This window comes from Xenopus laevis, chromosome 6L (assembly GCF_017654675.1).
Source record: "Xenopus laevis strain J_2021 chromosome 6L, Xenopus_laevis_v10.1, whole genome shotgun sequence".
NCBI classification, from domain to species: domain Eukaryota; kingdom Metazoa; phylum Chordata; class Amphibia; order Anura; family Pipidae; genus Xenopus; species Xenopus laevis.
The window spans coordinates 133,437,353-133,458,063 of NC_054381.1; the positions used below are offsets into that span (position 1 = coordinate 133,437,353).

Below are 20,711 nucleotides of genomic sequence, written 5' to 3' on the forward strand. Positions count from 1 at the left end.
GGCCGTATCTGTGTGTTTATGCTGTCCCGCAATCCGACCATCCGTATCGGAATTAGTGTTCTGGCTGTTATGTTAGACATCCAGTCACTCCAGCCTTTATACATTACATTTTTGCCTAACTAACCATTAGAAACACAGCTATCTATTTACCCAGTTTTTTATTTTTGTACTGAACAATTCCTTTAAAGGGGTTGTTCACCTTTGAGTTTACTTTTAGTATGGTGTAGAGAGTGATATTCTGAGACAATTTACAATTGGTTTTCATTATTTATTATTTGTAGTTTGAGTTATTTAGCTTTTTATTCAGCAGCTCTCCAGTTTGCAATTTCAGTAATCTGGTTCCTAGGGTCCCAATTACCTTAGCAACCATGCCTTAAATTTGAATAAGAGACGGGAGTATGAATAGGAGAGGGCACGAATAGAAAGATTAACAATAAAAAGTAGAGCAAGAAAAACCTTTCGTACATCATAACATTTTCTTTGCATAATATTTATAAATTTGCCATAAGGATTTGTCTGATGCTTTTACATAATCCATCTGATTCAATGTTGCTCTGTGAGGGAGCTGCCATATTTGTGCAGCATTAGTCAGGTTGGCAAAATAGTCAGGTTTAGGGACTTCAAGTAACAATTACTTACAAAAGTAAACATATCGGAAAATGATCAACTTGACCTATAGGCAACATTTATGGACATTAATATTTTGAAGAGTATTTATTTTATGGTCAGTATCAATTGAAGATAGGGATGTCACATCTACAGCTTTCTCTATCTGTTGTCTGCTACAGCTCCCAGTCGAATTACTAGGGATGCACCGAATTCACAATTTTGGATTCGGCCTGACCGACAAATTCTTCGTGAAAGATTCGGCCGAATACTCGAATCCGAATCCTGCTGAAAAAGCCTGCATCCCAAACCGAATCCTGGATTTGGTGCATCCCTACTAATTAACATAACATAATAACAGCGTGAGGACCATAAATGTCAAAAGTAATTTCTGTTCATCTGAATTAATATAATGGAACAGAGCAGCTTTATATACAGCAGGGGTGCAGTATACTAGAGCAGATACAGGTATGGGATCGGTTATCTGGAAACCTATCCAGAAAGCTCTGAATTATGAAAAGTCTCCCATAGATTCCATTCTATCCAATTTTTTTTTTTTTTAACAATTTCCTTTTTCTCTGTAATAATAAAACAGTAGCTTGTACTTGATCCCAACTAAGATATAATTAATCCTTATTGGAAGCAAAACCAGCCTATTGGGTTTATTTAACACTTACATTACAATTTTCTCGTAGACTTGAGGTATGAAGGGCCAATTTATGGAAAGATCTAGTATCCAGGTCCCGAGCATTCTGGAGAACAGGTCCCATACATGTAAAAGTTTGGCCCTATATACACTTTTTTTAGTCACTGGAATGGCAGCCAGCAGCACCAGAACGTTTTACCTGTAGTTAGATTAACCACTGTACTGCTGATCTAAAGCTAAATTGTGCAATGCACAATTTAGGGCAGCAATTAGTGACCAGTCCTGCCCTCCCCCACAAAAAAAATGAAACTAAAGTTGTCTAAAGTCATTGTAGTTGTATAGGGCACTAGTTAGATTCACCTTTAACCTTGTGACCTAACTGATAAATGTTCTTCTCCTCATTAGCCACTATTTAATACACACAACATACTGATGAAATATATAACTTTATAGTGTTCACTTTATAGTATTCTACACATTGTTATAATATGACCTCAACTGGAAATTAAACAATAACATAGCATTGTTTTTTTTTCTTTCCTAAGTAATGCTAACATGTCCTCAAAAATACTGCTTTGCAAACCATGCAGGACTGGTCATATTGGAACTAAAATAAGGTTGCTTGTTGGAGCTGCTGCTATTTAGTCAAATGGACCATAATTATAATAAAACCTTAGATTACTCCTCCGATGTACATCCGTGTTCCAGTATTCCACTAAATTGCCACTAGAGGGCAGCAGAACCTGTAACTAAAAGTCAATTTTAAAAAGGTCTCACAGAGTCCGGCTTCTCATTTCATTTTGATGCATCTCCCCTTCAGCCCTTTTTGTTTAGGCAACAAGAAATATCATTGACTTTGGTGGGGAAGGGAGACTGAAATAAGAAGACAATTCATTTATAGATTTATATAGAACATAGGATATAAAAGGCAGCTAACCGCAGCCTCACTTTTCCAGTTCTGGCCTCCTTCATGTGAAGTGTATTCACACATTAAACTCCAGCCTGTCATGGTCTCCAACCAGCCCCAAGTCCAATGACTATAGTAATGGTCCAGTCTCCCAAGCGTCCGTGTTCTATCCTGTACCGTTTATAACTGTATAGTACAACAAATAAAGATATCTCATTGTTCTGCAGCAGTAACTGCACCGGATCAACTGATTATAAAGGTACCGACATGACCATAAAATCCGATAGTATGAATAAATGTCTGCAGCCAGCCCAGGGTTGCCAAGTTGATGGTTTCCCAGCCAAATTGAGCTACTAATTTAAAGGCCAGTCAAGTTTGAAAGTACAAACTAGCCAAGGTACAGATTTGGTTGGTTTGTGCTTTGGAAACTAGCTAAAGTTTTTTTCTTGCCCTAATGTGCCTAGCCTGCATCTCCCAGTGCATGTTGGGTAATGCAGTTTTTGTTTAACAACTTGCCAACTGCCAAGTTTAATGTAAGACTACAATACCCAGCATGCAATGGGACTGACTTGTGTAGAAGTCAGGAGTTACCAGATTTTGGGCTCTGTACCCCAGCTTTCCGTCCCATTCTCGCATTTTCCTCCACGTCAGACAATTTGGGTCAAAAACCTTCTTGCCACCAAAATGTCTGGAGGTTGACCCGTTTTACCAATATTTAATGAAATTGAATATGAATTAGGGCCTTATGGGGCCCCTATACTTCTTGGGCCCCCATCTGTATTTACGTCCCTGGTTACAAGCTAATCTCTCCTATTTTGCTTCATGGAAAAATTTGAGAATCGTTAAAAATTTTCATATATATTCATTTTTTTTCTTACTTTTTTTTTTGCTATTTTTGGGCTGGTTTTGTAGCTGACTTTGGCTGGATTTGAAAATTAGAACTTGCAACCCTGGGCCAGCCGAAACAAAAAGCACCACCAACTACATTTTGCACAATGGGTTAATGCTCTCGCTAGAAGAGAGCATATTTCCTATTGCCAGACTTGGCCCATCACATTGGATTTGGGTTAAAACAAAGCCAGACAGATTTTAATACCTCGATTATAAGAAGGGAGCATAAAACCGAGCAGCTGTACAGAGGCGTGACTTAATCCCATTTACTCTGGCATCAATCTCTAGAGTGAATCTATTGCAGACTTCATTTTACAATGCAAGCGTTGCACTTGCTGCCATACTACTTAATTGAATGCTATTCAGAAACAAAAAAATACTTTCTGGCATATCCAACGGTATTCTAAATAATGTACATCCTGCTGAGAACATAAGCTTTCACCCCCTCCCCCAATATAATTATCAATACTGTCGAGTCCCTATTATTTGTATACACAGTACAGCCGCAGAATAGAAGTCATTTACAGAGGATTTCTTTAAAAAAAAATGATACAAAAACGACTTAAAAGCTGCCAGAATTCAAGATCAGTTCCCATTTGGCAATCGTTCAGATTATGTTTAATGCCTGGCACATGTTCTTTAAGGCTGATATGAAGAGGCCCCTACGTGGGCCTGGAAGGCAGCAGTAAGCAGATGTGCTTTCTCTATGTCCCAACTCCACAATGACAAACAATACAAAAGGCTCCATCACAGGCATGTGCTATTCAAGCTGGAGAAGAGAAAATGATACTACCCTTAGCCCCCCCCCTAAAGCCTTGTGAAATCCGCATTTTGTACCAAATCCCCAATACTTTCATAGTCACTCTCTCCATGTGCATTAGCGTATAACATAGTCCTCTCCTCTTCTCTGCTTATATTAGCAATGGCTTCATACTCCGGATCAGACCCTCCGTTTGCTTTGTCCGTTGCATGGGGCCCAGCAATGATATCTGGGCTTTTGTCAAGGTCTCTGACAGTGGCGTAGGTCCCATTGCAAGTGGTTGGGGACGTGTCCTGTGCAATATCCTGAATGTAAGCATAGTGAGAGAATTCCTCTTGAAGCTCAAAGGACTGTCCCATTTTAGACACAGTAGAATACATGGCTGAAATCTGAACCAGAGACATAATAGAAATAAGTGCCTATAACATGGAACCTGAGACCATCAGATTTAACAGTTTCTTCCTAAACATACTAACGTGACTTTAAGGGAAATCTGACTCCACTGTGCTAGGGCTTGTATTTCTTATTGTGTACATTGGTTCACAGTTTTCTGCTGACACTTTGTTTCCCTTCTCATTGATGACTCACCAAGCAAGCTTGTCTAGCAGTACCTGTGTATAGTTTGAATCTAGGAACTGCAATTAAACACCTCCCTGTCTGTCGATTCAGCACCTAATTGAGCTAATTGTTAAATCGTTAAATCGGGCTGCACCCTGGTCCTGGCATGTGTGGCGCAAGTGAAGGTGGGGCATTGAATGGCCAAATGACTGCCCCGGTATAACTAAAATAAGTGCAAGATCAAATATAGTGTGGCGTGCTGGTTTGTGTTTTTATACGGACTATGCCCCTAGGCTATGGAGATTGAGCCGACCCATGGAACCCTACGCACCGGTACCATCCGCTGTTGCTATGGGTCTACCACGGGGTCAACAGTCCCTGAAGCGTAGCGTGACGTAATCCGCTCCGCCCACTGTAGCTACTGGCACCTTGTGCGCAAGGCACACGCCACTACAGGACCCTGGACAGGTCTCAGGACACGCCCCTCAATCCTTTGCTTTCACTCTGGACTAGGTGCTGATCAATGACATAGGTGTAGAATTTGGTGGTGAGGAGGGATTAGTTGCTTGCTACTTTAGCGATTGCTAAGAGAGGGGAACAAGTCGACTTTTGTATTATACACGAAAACACTGACTTTTCTTTCTGGTTGCCTAGTAACCAACTTTGGCGCCATTATTTGAATTTAAACGCCGCACTGTGCACTTTTTTCCTCCTTCCCTGACGAAAGTTCCTGTGAGGAACTGAAACGTTGGTCTAATAAACCTACACAATGTTTTCAAGCTGATTTTGGTGTTGATGCGTCCTTGGTGTGCCATCTACTTCTCCAGATAGAGATATATATATAAATATATATATAAATATATATAGAACAGCAAAAAAAAAAAAACCCGCACTCATAGGACTTAAAATGCAAAGAAAAAAGTGTTCAATTCAACGTTTCGGCTCTTAAACGTGAGGAAGTGCTGACGTTCAAGAGCCGAAACGTTGGATTAAACACTTTTTTCTTTAAATTTTAAGTCCTACGAGTGCATTTTTTTGTATATATTCACATTTTAGAGTAGAAATACTTATAAAGTATAATCTGCACAAGCCCTTTGAATTTATATTGAATAAGGGGTAGATTATCATGACATATTCATATAAGTGCAGTTAATACTAGTTATTTTAATGTGTTTATTATGCTATTGAATAAATAGTTCATAGAGTATTATTAGAATGTGCACACGTTTATGGGCAGACAATCGCTGGAAATATTTGGGGACAATTGGAATTCTGGTGTTGAATCAGTAAAATCATTCAGAAGATCAGTGTAAAACACATTTATGTGGAAACGTGTAAGCGCAGCCTAGAATGGAATACCTGCATGACTATTCGCATAAACAAGTTATATACATAAATCACAATAGAGCTCATTTATCAACACTGGGCACATCTGCACCTGGGCAGCTACCGACGCAGCCAATCAAATCTTTGCTAAGATTATTCTACTTCACTGATTGGTTGCTGCAAATTCCCCTAATGCTGATGAAAGATCCCCCCCCCATGTTTATTATGTGTATCCATCTATCAATCTATATGTCTAATATATAAAATGAGGTAATTTGGAGGGGTATTGTCTTTTAGAAACCCAAATTAAGTAGAACTATGTAATGGCACACTGGTACTGTTATCTTAATTTACACAGGAAATTTTAGATTAAAATCAAAGTACATACATCCTCTTCTGTAAGACACGGATCTTCTTCTCGAGATTTGTAGGATACAGAACTTAGTCTCTGAAAAGAAAGAAAGAAAGAAAGGAGAAAATCAATGGCACTGTATAATCTATGAAGGGTGATGTATCGTCAGGCTAACCTGCCAGAGAATGTCCCAGTGTGCATTGGAGTATTCTTAGCCACCTATTAAAGGGGACCTGTTAACCTAATAAATAATTCCAAATTATATTCCATTGGGAGAAAGGTACAAAGGCAGGCCAGGCAAAATATGATGGACAGCCGAGTTTTGCAAATACCTTTATAATTGGTATAGATGTTTAAATTAAAAAAAAAGAAAAAAAAAAAAAGAATTTGGTTTTCATGTTTAATATGAAAAGGACTATTATTATACAACTTTTTTGTTTGGGTGTCCACTTAATTTTTCCACCTTGGACCTATATAAACAAAAAAACAATACAATGTGGCATGAGCTATATCTAATTGTGGTCATGGCTATTCAGTGGCTATTTTCAGTTTTGCCATTTGCCAAATTAAAATTGCTTAGAGAAAAATGTAGACTATAATATAGGGGGTTACTCATAAAAAGGTTGGGTTTTAGAGGTTTGTGAGGTTTTTCAGTTTAAGAAAAAACTCGAATGAATTCCGGGTGAGCATCCCCAAGACTCGAATTGTGAAAAAAAAACTTGAATCGCTTGAAAACTTTGTTCGAAACCCACTGAAAAAAACCCTGAATATCACGAAGCTACAAACATCTTCAAATGTTTCAAGAGACCTCTGCCACTGACTTCTACGTGATCTTAAAAAAACTGAAAAATCCTAGTTTTGACTGAAAAATACCATTGAATACTCAGATTGTTTGGGTTTAATACAACTTTTATATATCGGGCCCTTTAATAAATCTGCCCCTAAATGTAGACTGTAAGCTTTGTATTTAGCAGGAATACTCATCCCGCTGCTTCCCACCTACTTGGAAATCTGTCCTGACCAACCTATGTTCCCCCAGCTCTGGTTTAAACATACAACATCCCCAGATGACACATATTGCTTTCACGGAACATGATTGCTAAACATACATAGGGTAAGTACACAATGTCCCAAACTCTTTCCTCTGAACATGAGTCAAGCAAAGTTTCTTTTTATTGGTTGTGGATTGCAAAACAGAATCATTACCTTCTGTTGTCCTGAATGAGAATTTCACGTGAATTTCTCCTATTTACCCATTGTGGCACTGATAATATTTCTCGGATAATATACGGTAATGTTTTCATATGGATTTCCAAGAATGAAATAGTATCACTCAGCAGTGTGGGGACATCATCATACAGTATTTCTTCCACCCTCACAGGGTCCGTTTACTGAAGCGCAGTTAAAATATTCGCACAAAATATAGACAAATTTGTCTCCAAATATGTTTTAGGCAGTTTACTAACCTTCGGTTATCGCATTTGCTGAAAATAACGCTACGTACACATTAATGCCTGGTTTACTAAACAGCCAGAATATTCTCAAAATTTACCACCATCTATATAGTGGCGGTAATTTATTTTTTCACCAGAAAATTCTCAAGGGGACAGGAAATATCCCATAACACCAGCATTCTGTTCCTGTAGAAGAGAAAAGTGACGGGATAATCAAAGGTGTTTTGGGTTATTCTTTTGTCTGCTGCTATAGCAGCTTTTTCAGCTGAAAGACGATTTATTACAGCTAGGAGGGACCAAAGGCTTCGTCAGCCTACATTAAACTACATTTATATGACGCACTCAGATTGATTGGTAAAACGTAAAAAATATTTGCAGTGATAACATGCGGAAACATATTGTCAAATTTACCGTGCTTTAGTAAACGGACCCCTTTGCCCTTACAGTAAAATATTTGTATCCCTTCTGACTGATTGAGCTGCCACCACAATAACACCACTGATCCTTATGTTTTGGGACTGCGACATGCTTTCACAATATTGTTCTCAAATACTGAATACCCTTGATCTAATTATGCAAAACAGGCTCCACAGAGACCCTTGATCAGGAAAGGAGGCCAATCTGTTAATTTGTGCCAGGAAATGACTTGTCTAGGGATGGAAGTTCCTCCACCCACCTCCAATCCATAACTGGAGCAGAGATATGAATCATGAACGTGGTAACATTTGGTGCCTCTGATTAATCTATGACCCTGGTTAATAACCATTCCTGCTAATATAAACCAGGCACATAAGTCATTTTTCAATGTTTCGTATCCAAAATCAGTACCTGTTTCCTATTGTCCGCCATGTTAATAAATTATTATTATATATAATGGCGTGACTGTGTAAGCCTGCACATAATCTTCCCATTGTTCCATATACGTAACATTTTGCATGAATCTTATGTTTAGGAAATCATGACTAGTACATCTTATCAATTGTATCCCAGTGGCTGCAGAACATCTCTGCAGAGACCCTACACATTTAATTTGTATGTCATTTTTCAATAAACCTACTTTGTCATCTTGACAAGCTCCCTCTAGATTTTCCTCTGCGGCTCCTGATTCTGCTTCCGGTTCCTTGCTTTGCACATTTTCATTTTCATCCAATAGTTTCTTGGGCAGTGGAGGAGGAATGTCCTCTTCTTGGGATGTCGGGGTGCTGCCGGCACTTTGTGTGTTGATGCTCTGGCGGCTTTTCCTGTTGTGATCCACAGAAGCGTATTCTGCACCAGCCTCTATCCTAAATTCTTGTTTCCTGGGGCTTACAGGGTGGCCAATATCATCCAAAGATCTATCCCTTTCTTCTCTCCTTTCTTCTTTGCTGGACAGTCCATTAACATCCTTTATTTCTTTTACAGTTTCATACAGACAATCCTCAATAATGTTCTCATGAGAGGAACTCTCCTTCAACACCTCATATGGCCCTTCATTTCCAAGAGGTAAATCATTTTCATCGCCTTGTGCTGGGAGCATGGTCTCTAGGTTACTGTTAGGGGGGATTCTGGGTAGCTCTCTGCTTTGGTGGCACCTTGTTGATTTCCCTGTGCAGTCCTGAAGGTCACATAGGTCAGGGAGAGAGCCCTGTACATCTTCGTATGGCTGAATACAGGCAGCGCTGCTGTCTTCTGAAACTGCAGGAAAAGCAAAATTCATATTCAAAGGCATTTTCAATCCATTACCACGATCAATAGCGCAGCACAAGAAAAGAAAGACTGTGGAAATCATGTTTATATAGTAAAATAAACGGGAAACTAAATTTGTACTATCACAGAAATATGATAATTAAGAATTCTGTATCAAGTTAACTCTATGTAGAGACAGGCTGTCGAGAGGGGGATAGTATAAAGGTGTCACGTTTTGCCGTAGCCAGAAGGGGAAGACGTGTTGTATTCCTTAGAGCAATCATCTGTTTTATGCTAATATTCAGCATATTCTGATTAAAATAATTCTGTCTTGATTTTTATGATGTAGTTTTTATTTCTAAATTACACTGTTTACACTGCAAATAATTCACTCTACCATATAAAATTGTATTCCTGAACCAGCAAGTGTATTTTTTTTTAGCTGAAATATTGGTGTGTAGGCGCTATCTGAGGTCATTTTGTCTGGTCATGTGCTTTCAGAAAGAGCCAGCACTTTAGGATGGAACTGCTTTCTCACAGGCTGTTGTTTCTCCTACTCAATGTAACTGAATGTGTCACAGTGGGACCTGGATTTCACTATTGAGTGCTATTCTTAGATCTACCAGGCAGCTGTTATCTTTTGTTAGGCAGCTGTTATCTGGTTACCTTCCCATTGTTCTGTTGTTAGGCTGCTGGAAGGGGAAAGGGAGGGGTGATATCACTCCAACTTGCAGTACAGCAGTAAAGAGTGAATGAAGTTTATCAGAGCACAAGTCACATGACTGGGGGTTCCTGGGAAATTGACAATATGTCTAGCCCCGTGTCAGATTTTAGAAACAGATTTTAGTGAGAATTCTGCTGGAGCAGCACTATTAACTGATGCGTTTTGAAAAAAAACCATTTTTTCCCATGACAGTATCCCTTTAAAGGAGAATTCAACCCTTTAAGAAAAAAAAATGTACCCCCACTCCTCGGAGACCCCCCTCCCCCCCTAACTGCCCCCCCCTGGGAAATGCCCCATACTTTATACTTTCCCCATGGCGCTGATTCTGGCATCAGAGTTCCACGCAGCCATCTCCCGGGTCTTCAGCAGGCGGAGTGGGAGATCAACATGTCGGCGCATGTGCAGTTGTAGCAATTTGACGGTTTGTGACAACTGCACATGCGCCGAAACTCATGAAAATTGCATAATTGCCAGAAGAAGACACAAAGACCCAGAAGACGGCTGCGTGGAACTCCAATGCCAGAATCTGTGCCGAGGGGTAAGTGTAAAGTATGGGGCATTTCCCCGGGGGGGCAGTTAGGCTGGGGGGGGTACAGGTTTTTTTCTTAAAGGGTTGAATTCTCCTTTAAGGTGTCCAAGAGGAACATACACAATCACTGTCTCTTTCTAACACTGTGTTAGCTCCACCGAATGGAAATAGGAATGTGGGAATGGCACAATGTAAACTGACTGCTACTTTGCCTATGATTGCTGCCGTTACTCACCATTGCCATTACTGACTGCACCATTTCGGTAACTACTAGTCGGTGCCTCAGTCCCCAGGCTTGTAACAGAGTGGCTGTAGGTTTCCTTATCAGAAGGCTGCAGTTTTGACATAATAAAAATAAAAAAAGAAGTTACTTTTGCTGCTTTAGCTAGAATACAAAACATTACCAGATATTCCTTGGCCAGAGAAAAGATTATGCATTTTTACAAGAATAAGTCAAATGTCAGACAATGTTAAGCAAAGATAAATGATAAACATGGACACACGAGCACATTTTCCTTAGGTCTCCACATATTGTATAGAGCAATACATCTGTTTTGTGACATACAACAAGTTCTACACCGAAAGGCATAATTCTAAAAATCATGGAACTTTAGTAAAGCAGAGTTGCCAATAGTCACACAGGTTACTAATGAGTCTAAATAAGTTTTATAGCCACATATTATGGATCACAACTGAATCTACAAAGGAGTTCCACAGTCATATAAAGGCACATGAGGAAAGCAAAGTGCTTTTATAAAGGTCATGGAATTTCAAAGTGACTTCTAATATCCTAATATTTTAATACGGGGGTACATTTTTCCTTATAATACACAAGTTATGTGACACTTATTAAAAGAGAAGAAAATGTTATTCACCCTCAGCGATAATGATCACTTACCTGGTTCCCCTGGGCCCCAATGTTCTGCACCAGCCTCGGGTTCTGCCATATTCTGCTAACAGAAGCACTGGCCTGGGGTATCGGTAAGTGATTATAATCAATGGGGGTGCCTTATATTTTGGTACCCCCCAGTGAATTCACCTTTCCTTCTCTTTTGATCTCCAGTTTGCAATTTCAGCAATCTGGTTGGAAAATGGAAAATGTTTTGGAAATATTTTTTTTTAGGATGACAGGTCCCCTTTACTTAGCAGCAGTCCAATATATATTAAGGATATTTAGTGACTTTCATAATTGTAATTGCTATTAAAGTTCATTTGTTTATGCCCTTTTGATCCCTGCACTTTTGTTCATCATCTGCTACATTGTTTTGGGAGTCAGAACCAGTAATGCAAGGAATATAAACTGCCACACAGAGACAGCTTTCAATAGCAATTACATACTTTCACCGGTTTTAAATCATCTGTAATTATTGTATATGGTACAGTTGCTTAGAATTACATTTTCTTTCATTATGGAAAATATTTTTTTTGTTAGAAATCCCCTCTTGGGGGATATAAACCCATCTCATTTTGTATTCTCTGAGTCCTGCAGCGGGTCGGGTACACGTGGGTTACCGGCAAAAACCTGCGGTTCCCTGGGGGTTGCGGGAAGAAGTTCTGGGTGCGGGTATAGACGTGGTTCGGTGGTTCTGCGGGTCGGGCCGCAGGTCTTCTTAACGATTTTTACTCCTTTTTTCTGATCACGTCTACTTCCGATGATGTCACTTCTGGTTTACAATGACAGCACTTCCTGTTTTACTCCTTTTTTTCTGATCACGCCTACTTCGGAAGATGTCACTTTCGGTTTACAATGACAGCACTTCCTGATTCTTGATGGTCAGCAGGTCGCGGGTTGTGGATAAGGTACTTGCGGGTCGGGTAGCGGGTAAGAATGCGGGTTGCGGATTGCAGATCGGGTACGGGTTCAAAAAAATGGACCCAGCAACTCTCACTTTATCTATATTATTTGAAATGTCCATGGCTCAGATGTATTAAAATGAACTGAGTGCCATAGTTAGATAGTATATCACATAGACCTTTTCATTAGGCACTGGGAAAGAATGTAGTTTAATCATCATTGAACAAATGGTAGGGATTATTTATACATAGTGCCATATACATATTTCTGTCAGACCAATATACCAGTGTATTTCTACATGTAGATAATAACACATTATATGCTTACCGCTGTCATCAGATTCTCATGGTCCCCATTCTGATGTTTCTTTTTCTTTTCCCTGTTGAAACCAGATTTATACTTTATTGGAACATTTGGCCTAATATGGGTAAGTGCCTTTATTTTTTAAGCAATTTATCATTTTAAACTAAGATTTAAAAACTGATTTATACCATACAATGTAGGCTGCTAATTAAGATACACATTTAGCATACATTATATAGTATACTGTGCTATATTGTGTCTTTTAAAGGGCACCTATAACTATGATAATGTTTTGCCCATTGGGCAAGTGGGCTATCAGAACCTCACTTCGGATGGGGGGGGGGAAACAAAATTTTCTGAAGAAAACCCCCCCACCATCATGTGCTGTGCCCCCCAGACTGAGACCCCAGTGACCATACTAGGGCACATTCAAGCACATCACTTTATTGGCTCCCCTATCTGAAGCCTAGGTTCTGTTAGCAGACACCTCCAGTGCGGGAAAAAATATTTTGGGGGACAGGTGCTTCATAATTATGGAAAGGCATCTATAGCTTGCAGTGCCCTCTATAAAGACCAGTCATTGCCCTCCAGTTGACGGCAGTAGTAGCTTTTTAAATTTGCTATCCAGACTCTGTAGAAGCCAAAGTGTATTTTACCACTCTTTTATTGTTTGCCATAGTACATCTTGCCACGCTTTTTTGCTCTTTAAAAAAACTGTATCAGACCCATGTTATATATAAGAGTAAATAAGTTATCAGCCTTGCCTGTAACAGCTGGAACAAAGAAAGAGAAGAATGGAGACAACGATGATGGTTGACACAGCAGCCAGGCCACCCCATGCCATGAACTCTGCTTGTTCCCCACTCAGGTCATTACTTGGGCTTCCCACCATCTCCTGTACAATGGGGGCCATTCTTAGTGGATGGGTATCTGCTCAGAAGGGGGCTTCATTTGTGGGAACGGACTGTGCTTCTTCCTGGAAATAAACAAGCAGAAATGTACTGATGATACTCAGGAAAACACATTAAACAACACAAGTTTCTAATAAAAAAGAAACTAAACTCAATATATGCAATTTATATTCCCTGTAGCCTCCAACTGGATTCTGTCTGTCCTGCTTCCTAAGCTGGCCATACATGCCCAAGATTGGTTGATTAATTTGGCTAATTTCTGCTATACAACCCAACTATTTGCCCATGCATAGCCAGTCAAGGGGCTGTTTAGACTGAAGAACCATGGATAGCTATCTTCAGGATACAGACTTTAATGTATCTGATGCCAAAATGTATCAGAAGAACACTAGCCATAGTTGCACTGTATGCAGCCTCTATGGTTAATTATAGTTAAGTGAACTTGCAGAATGTCAGAAGCTAACCCTCTGTACTGCAATTTGTTTTTATTAGTGACATCTCTATTAATGATCCTTCTATTTTTGAAGGTTTCCAGTATACCTAAGAAATGGTGCCAGATCCCAAAGTGCTCTAAGGAAGGTATTTCTGAAATGCTCCTATCTGGGGAAAGGGTAACCTTTACTGTGATGTATTATTTTGCTTTTTCACAGGCAATACTGCACAAAATAAAGATGTACATGTTACAGGATACTGGTTCACATAGAAGCACCATATGCATTAGCCCAAAGCATAACCAGCCCGGCCAAAAAGCAGTAAAAAGTACATCAGCCAAAAACTTTGAACCCCTCCCTATATAAGCACCCTCCTTTAGTGTGTTTTCTCCAAGCCATAATAAAGAACATAAATGTACACAAAACAAAGTTTACTGGGAGGAAATACCATGTTGCCTGTGGATCTAAAAGAAAGGGGATTTATACCAAGTATAAAGCCAATAAGAGTTACAAAGAAGTAGAATAGGGAGGGAGGAATAAACCCACACAGAATAAAGCTGCTTTTTGAGGTGCTGCCAGATCTAGATGGAAATATTTAATAAAGGTAGAACATTTTGACTCTGACGATACATATGATCCACAGATACCCTTGCATTTTGTTCATAAGTGCCTGCCATAGCTCTGGGGAATGAGGTTTTAATTCTCCAGTTAAAGGAAGACCAGCTTAATGTAGCAGTAGTAGCCAGATTGATCTAACATGCTAGAATTTTTCTTGGGGGGGGGGTATTCATTTTCCTATTTATAATATGAATTAACAAAAAATGTTAGTTGAGAAAGTATTTTTGAGATCTGGAAAGCACTGTTTTATAGAGTCCTGCAGCGGGTCGGGTACCTGCAAAAATCTGCGGTACCCTGCGGGTTGTGGGTGGAAGTTCCGGGTGCGGAACTTCTCCTTTTTTCTGCTCACACCTACTTCTGATGATGTCACTTCCAGTTTACGACAGCACTTCCTGATTATTGATGGTCAGCGGGTTGCGGGTCCGCGTTGCAGATAAGGTACTTGCGGGTCGGGTAGCGGGTCCAGGTTGTGGATTGCAGGTTGCGGGTACGGGTCAGGTCTGGGTTCCAAAAAACAAACCCGCACAGGACTCTACTGTTCTAGTTCAGATACCCCTTGAGACAGACACACACCGCAGATTTAGAACAGTGCTCACACTGGATTTATTTGTCCACCTTGTCCTGGAACAATGATTATTCCTTTTGGGAGCTCAGTTCTTAGTCATTGCACTGACCTTACACCATTGAATAATAACGTCTCACTGGACTGATGTTACCCAAAGCCACAAGAGGCACCAGAAGGCTAAATAATAGTTCTTAAAATAAATTAATGACAGATGTATTAAAAACAATACAAACATTCATTAGAAAAAATGACCAACTATTAAATGAAAAGGAGTACTGGGTACTGGGGGGAGCCAGTAGAGAATATACTTTCAATCATCAATCCAGGGACAAATTCTCCTGGCAATGGCAGAGATGAAAAGGGACAGATTCATCCATCACTACTAGATCACCTACAATGCATTTTCCCCTCTTTAGTACCAGGTAACCACAGTACATTGTCCCACAATATTCCATTTCTTTACTGTATAGGTTTTGGCAGCGATAAAATGAGTACATTTCATTCTATGAATGAACACGTTGTGTCAATGGTTATTAATGCCATGCCTAGTCAGCAATATAAACTCATTTAGTGAATTCTTCTATAAACCCTGCACTTACACATCATGCGGACAGTTCAGTGAAAGAGCGGCTGTGTGAGGACTGACCTAGTTGGCAATGCTTGGCACACTCTAGTCACAGGACACTGCACGTCCACAATGAAACCATGGCAGATATACACATAATAATATCAGTATATAACTGTCTGGCCTCTGCCGTAACATGTTAACAGAATGACCTGTGTGGAGTCAATGTGAGGCAGCAATATGAAAATACAGTATGTACCAGCGTTATGCTTCTAGGACACACCACAGGTGCCAAGCTTGGATCCCTGCCACCAAGAAGGGTTCATTTCGGGCTCTTGGAGACAGGATTAAGAATTGGACTGTAATCTTCAACCTGTGGCTCTGCAGCTATTGCAGAACATTCTATCATTCAAACAATGGTTACACAAGAGCACACAGTTAAATGAGGCTGAAGGAAATCGTACAGCTGTTATCCAGAAAACTCCAAATTACAGAAAGGCAACCCCTATAGACTCCACTATAATCAACTAATCCCAATTATTTAAAATAATTTCCTTTTTCTCAGTAATAATAAAACAGTACTTGATCCCAACAAATATATAATTAATCCTTACTAGAGGCAAAACAATCCTTCTAGGTTTAATTAAGATCCAAATTACAGAAAGATCCCTTATCTTTCAGTAAACCCCAGATCCTGACCATACTGGATAACAGGTCCTATTCTGTACCAGGAAACTGGACCTATGCCTAGAATTATGTGCCTGTTTGTATCAGAGCAATGGCCCCAAAAATCTCAAGGTAATTAAAGGAAAGCTATACTATCAAAACAATTTCTTAAAGGGCATGTAAAAACAAAACAATTAAAATCCAATTTTTACTTTCTTTAATGAAAAAGAAACCTATCTCCAATATACTTTAATTAAAAAATATGTACCATTTTTATAAGAAACCCGACTGTATTCAGTGAAATTCTCCCTTCATTTACTGCTGTGGATAGGAATTGTCAGATGGTCCCTAACTGCTGAGCAGGGAAACAATCATACTTATGAACAGCAGGGGGAGCCCTCGCCTTACTTCCCAGCCATGAAGAACTCAAGCAGCTTTGTTTGTTTCCCTGTAGAGCAGTCAGCGACTGTGTAGAAATTTGTATTGGATTTTATTTTGGCTTGACACCCCCTTTACTGTTTCCAACTGCAGCTGCAGGGACAAAGATCATGGAGCCAGATTTAAATAGATAAACTGGGATTCTATTTAGAGGATTATTTTGCTGCAGTGATTGGTTCTGCAGAGTTGGAGAAAGTTTGTATTAAACAATACAAAAACTAAAAAATCCACATTAGATTACATGAAAACACACAACCCAGTGTAGTCTGCCTATTCTGATTACTAATCAGTCTTGCTGTATCGGTTTCTGGCAGATATTATTTGACTTGTGCTGTTTTGATCATTTATGACAATCCCTAAGCAGCCCAGACCACACTGAGCATGTGCACAGTCTTGGTCTTGCAAAGTTGTTTAACAAAGTTACAAGATGGTGACCCTCTGTGGCCAACTTTGAAAGCATAAATCATTTGTTTGATTAGGCTTTTGGTGCAGTATACAAAATACAGCATTTCTAGCCTTATTCTGTTTTAGACTTTACTTCCCCTTTAAGCTAATGATCATTTATATCATGCAACAAATTAAACATTTTTACCTAATTGTCATATGCACATCAGTAAATACTGGCCCTTTACATCTTTTACCATGAGCCACCATTTTGTTATAATTGGGAGTGTCATTCACTGATCACCTGGCAGGAAATAACACAGGAAGTGAAAGCTTTGTCCATTCATTGGCTGATGTAACCTAACATGTATGCGTGCCCTTGGTTTGTATGTGAGCACAGAGCCTTCTATGAGCCGGAGGGATTATCCAATGGCACATATCACTAGAAAAGTATATTTTTCATGAGAAAGCTTTATCACTTCGAAAAATCGTAATTGTAATATTAGAAAATTCATATATCTTCTTCGTGTCTATTGTTCACATAATGTGAGGGCTGTGCCTTTTCTACCATAGTTGCTGTGCGACACTGTCCTACTTTCATGTAATTCACCTCAGCCTCAATGGACACAGACACTGCAAGCTAATCTGCCACCATCCTCTGGGAGTCCCCGCCACGTACTTTATTGATGGCACTGCAATTATACTATCTAATGAGCTGAGACTAATGAAATTATAAAAATCTTTTGAACTAATGAAAAACAGGTTTCTCCCTATAGATTTTATTAGGAGCTGATATATAGCAGAGACTCCATTCTAATGAAGTATTATCTCCCAGCGTTCAGCGGCATCCACTCACCAGGCCCCAAGGAGCGATGCACACGATATGCATCTTATTATCTTTATTATTATCCCTGATTTAGAATGGTCAGGAATTTCCCATATGGCTCTGCAATTAACATATTCAAACATTAAGGGTAAGGGCACATGCTAAGATTCGGGGAGGTTTAGTCACCCCAGTAGCGTTCGTTTCGGGGGGTGGGCCCTCGTGCATGACGCGCAGCCGGGCCCTGCCCCCTCTGTGCGGCCGCATTTGGCCACATTTTCAATGGTGAATGGACTGCCGGGGGGCCCTGAGGGGGTGCGGGCCCTGGCCCGCTCGCACCCCCTGCTCCCCCAGTAGTTCCGCCACTGAGTCACCCGGCGACAAATCTCCTTTTCAGGTGACTAATCTCCCACGGGATAGAATCTAGATCACCAGTCGGATGGCACTCAGGGCGCTTAGTTTTCCGAAGATGCCTCAAGAGGAAACTTCAGGGAGATTTAGTAAAATCTCCTCTTCTTCAGGCGACTAATCTCCCCGAAAAGCTTTCCCGCTGTCAAGAATCTAGATCGCCAGTGGGATGGCACTCGGAGCGCTTTGTTTTCCGAAGTTGCCTCAAGAGGAAACTTCGGGTGACTTCTTTTAAAGAAGCGCTCCGAGTGCCATCCCACTGGCAATTTAGATTTTAGCCGACGGGAAGGCTTTTTGGGGAGATTAGTTGCCCAAAGAAGCATCGATTTGTCGCCGGGCGACTAAATCTCCCTGAATCTTTGTGTGCGTGTCTGTCCTAATTAGTAATGGAGAGATGTTACAAGAAAAGCTAAAACTTTCACAAAGGATTCTATCGCACAGATAATTTAAAGTAAAATTACAATTGGTCATTGTAAATTAGATGACAAAAAAAATCAATTAGGATCAGGGGCTGGGCCATAAATGGCCTAAATTTTCATTTAGCAGTGAAATTCACTATCTATTCAAGTAAAAAAGTATACAATAACAGGGATTGTAAAAACAATATATTTCTCCTTTAAGAGTGAATACAGAGGAATCAAAAGGTACATCTCAGCTTAATCTTTCTTTTGTTTGAAACCCTGTGCTGTATCTATCAGTGCTCACATGAGCATCATTATTAGATAAGATGGTTCTTTCAGGTGCTGATTTGCATATAACATTTTCTAGAAGGCATGGAGCGGGCACATTATGGGCAGTGAGTGCATAATCGCCCCTTGTTAATGAAACAATAGCCACAAACCTGCTGGCATATCAAGTGCAGATAAATCTTAAATAAAGGTGAAAATCAGCATTATCAGCTCTAAGTTAATGCAACAAAAAGCAGCTATGAAGCTTAAGAGGAAAGAAGGGCATTAATTCAATTAAGCAGGCTAATTAGCTTGTCTTGTCATCTCAGATTTGTGTGTGCTGTTCATTCAGACAGATAAATCAGCCATGGGATGTCATTAATATATTCTATACTTAACCCCGGCGAGGCATCCAGCTGTAGATATTTCTAGATTTTAATTTGGTTTCTATAAATGCCCTTTTTGGTCACTTTCTGCATTGTAAAGCAAAATGTGACCTGAACAGTTAGCAACTGGTGAGTGAACATATACAGTAGATTTCTATTTAAATCTAAATTCCTAGAGCCATTCCTTTGTTTGTGGGGGAGAGGCTGGAGGATGTAGTTCTGCAATAGATGGAGGGCTGCAGAAATGCCATAAATATCCTTATATACCCTTTATATTTGCATTATATACAGATATTTCCCAGGGGTGAATTATTTAAAGCTTTACCCTAAAACCATCCTTGCTGTATTGTGCCAGTAGCTTATGAACAGTCACATAATATTGTTAACCTTGAAGGGGGTGGTTCTTTCTTGCAAGCAAGTGCAATGGGGCACCCCTTCCTGGAGAATGGTTGGTTCTTTTGATGTAGTGTAGAGCCCAGAGCACATCCTTAAACCAATCTTCATGTGCCCATGACATGCTGATCCTGTACGATAACTGCCCCGGCACAGTCACTTTCTAATAATAGGAACCCACCTAATCCAAGGCAAACAATGTGACACTGAATAAAAAAAACAATTGGCGTGAAGCTGAAATTTGAAACATCAATCTGGTTATGTTGTAAGATTTATTTACGTGTCAGTGTGGCGGCAGGAGGATGAGGTTTCCGCTCGGGTGCATTTATTACATTCGTGCAAGCACTGCTTAGCCAGGCAACACCTCCAGGGTGCAGATAAAGAAAGGACTAACTTAATATGCCTGCTCAGTACCCAAGCTTAAAGTTTTGCCAAAAGAAAAACCTTTTAGCTTCTATATATTAATCCAATTGTGGCAGAAATGAAATTTCCCCTGAGATAGAGGCACATTCTAACAATAGTTCTTATTTCAATCATCTGCCTTCCACCCACTGAATATTAATGGCAATGCATCAACAGGAAATTAGAACATTTTTCACTTCCTATATTGCCAAGAGACATTAAGTAGCTGCCCCAGATACCCAAGGAAGCAAACAATACCAGCACGTCTGGGGCCCACCAAGCAACGTGGAGTCTCGGCGGTAGATTCAGCGGCACTTGTAAGGGTAAGGGCACACCTGGCGATTCATTTCCGAAGTCGCCTGACAAGGAAACTTCGGGTGACTTCGGAATACAAATTGTCATGTGTGCCCTGCCGCAGGCGATTTTTCATTCTAGCGGAAGACAGGGGGAAGCCGTTTGGGGAGATTAGTCGCCCCAAAAAAGAGGCGATTAGTCGCAGGCGACTAAATCTCCCCGAATCGCCAGGTGTGCCCTTAC

At 40.1% G+C, this 20,711-nt stretch overlaps 1 protein-coding gene across 10 annotated transcripts in view; it reads right to left on the bottom strand.

Moving 5' to 3' along the window:
• Positions 1-1,679: 1,679 nt before the first annotated feature.
• The window catches only part of pag1.L (phosphoprotein membrane anchor with glycosphingolipid microdomains 1 L homeolog), a 99,349-nt gene continuing 80,317 nt past the window's right edge, over positions 1,680-20,711 (bottom strand). For 9 of the 10 annotated variants that reach the window (XM_018266553.2, XM_018266550.2, XM_041565472.1 and 6 more), the window contains 6 exons: positions 13,281-13,492; positions 12,541-12,592; positions 10,654-10,750; positions 8,558-9,174; positions 6,083-6,142; positions 1,680-4,199 (listed from right to left, as the gene is read on the bottom strand). In XM_018266553.2, coding sequence (XP_018122042.1) covers positions 3,858-4,199; positions 6,083-6,142; positions 8,558-9,174; positions 10,654-10,750; positions 12,541-12,592; positions 13,281-13,429 — 1,317 coding nt within the window. In that variant the 5' untranslated portion in view covers positions 13,430-13,492 and the 3' untranslated portion in view covers positions 1,680-3,857. 10 annotated transcript variants of the gene reach the window in all.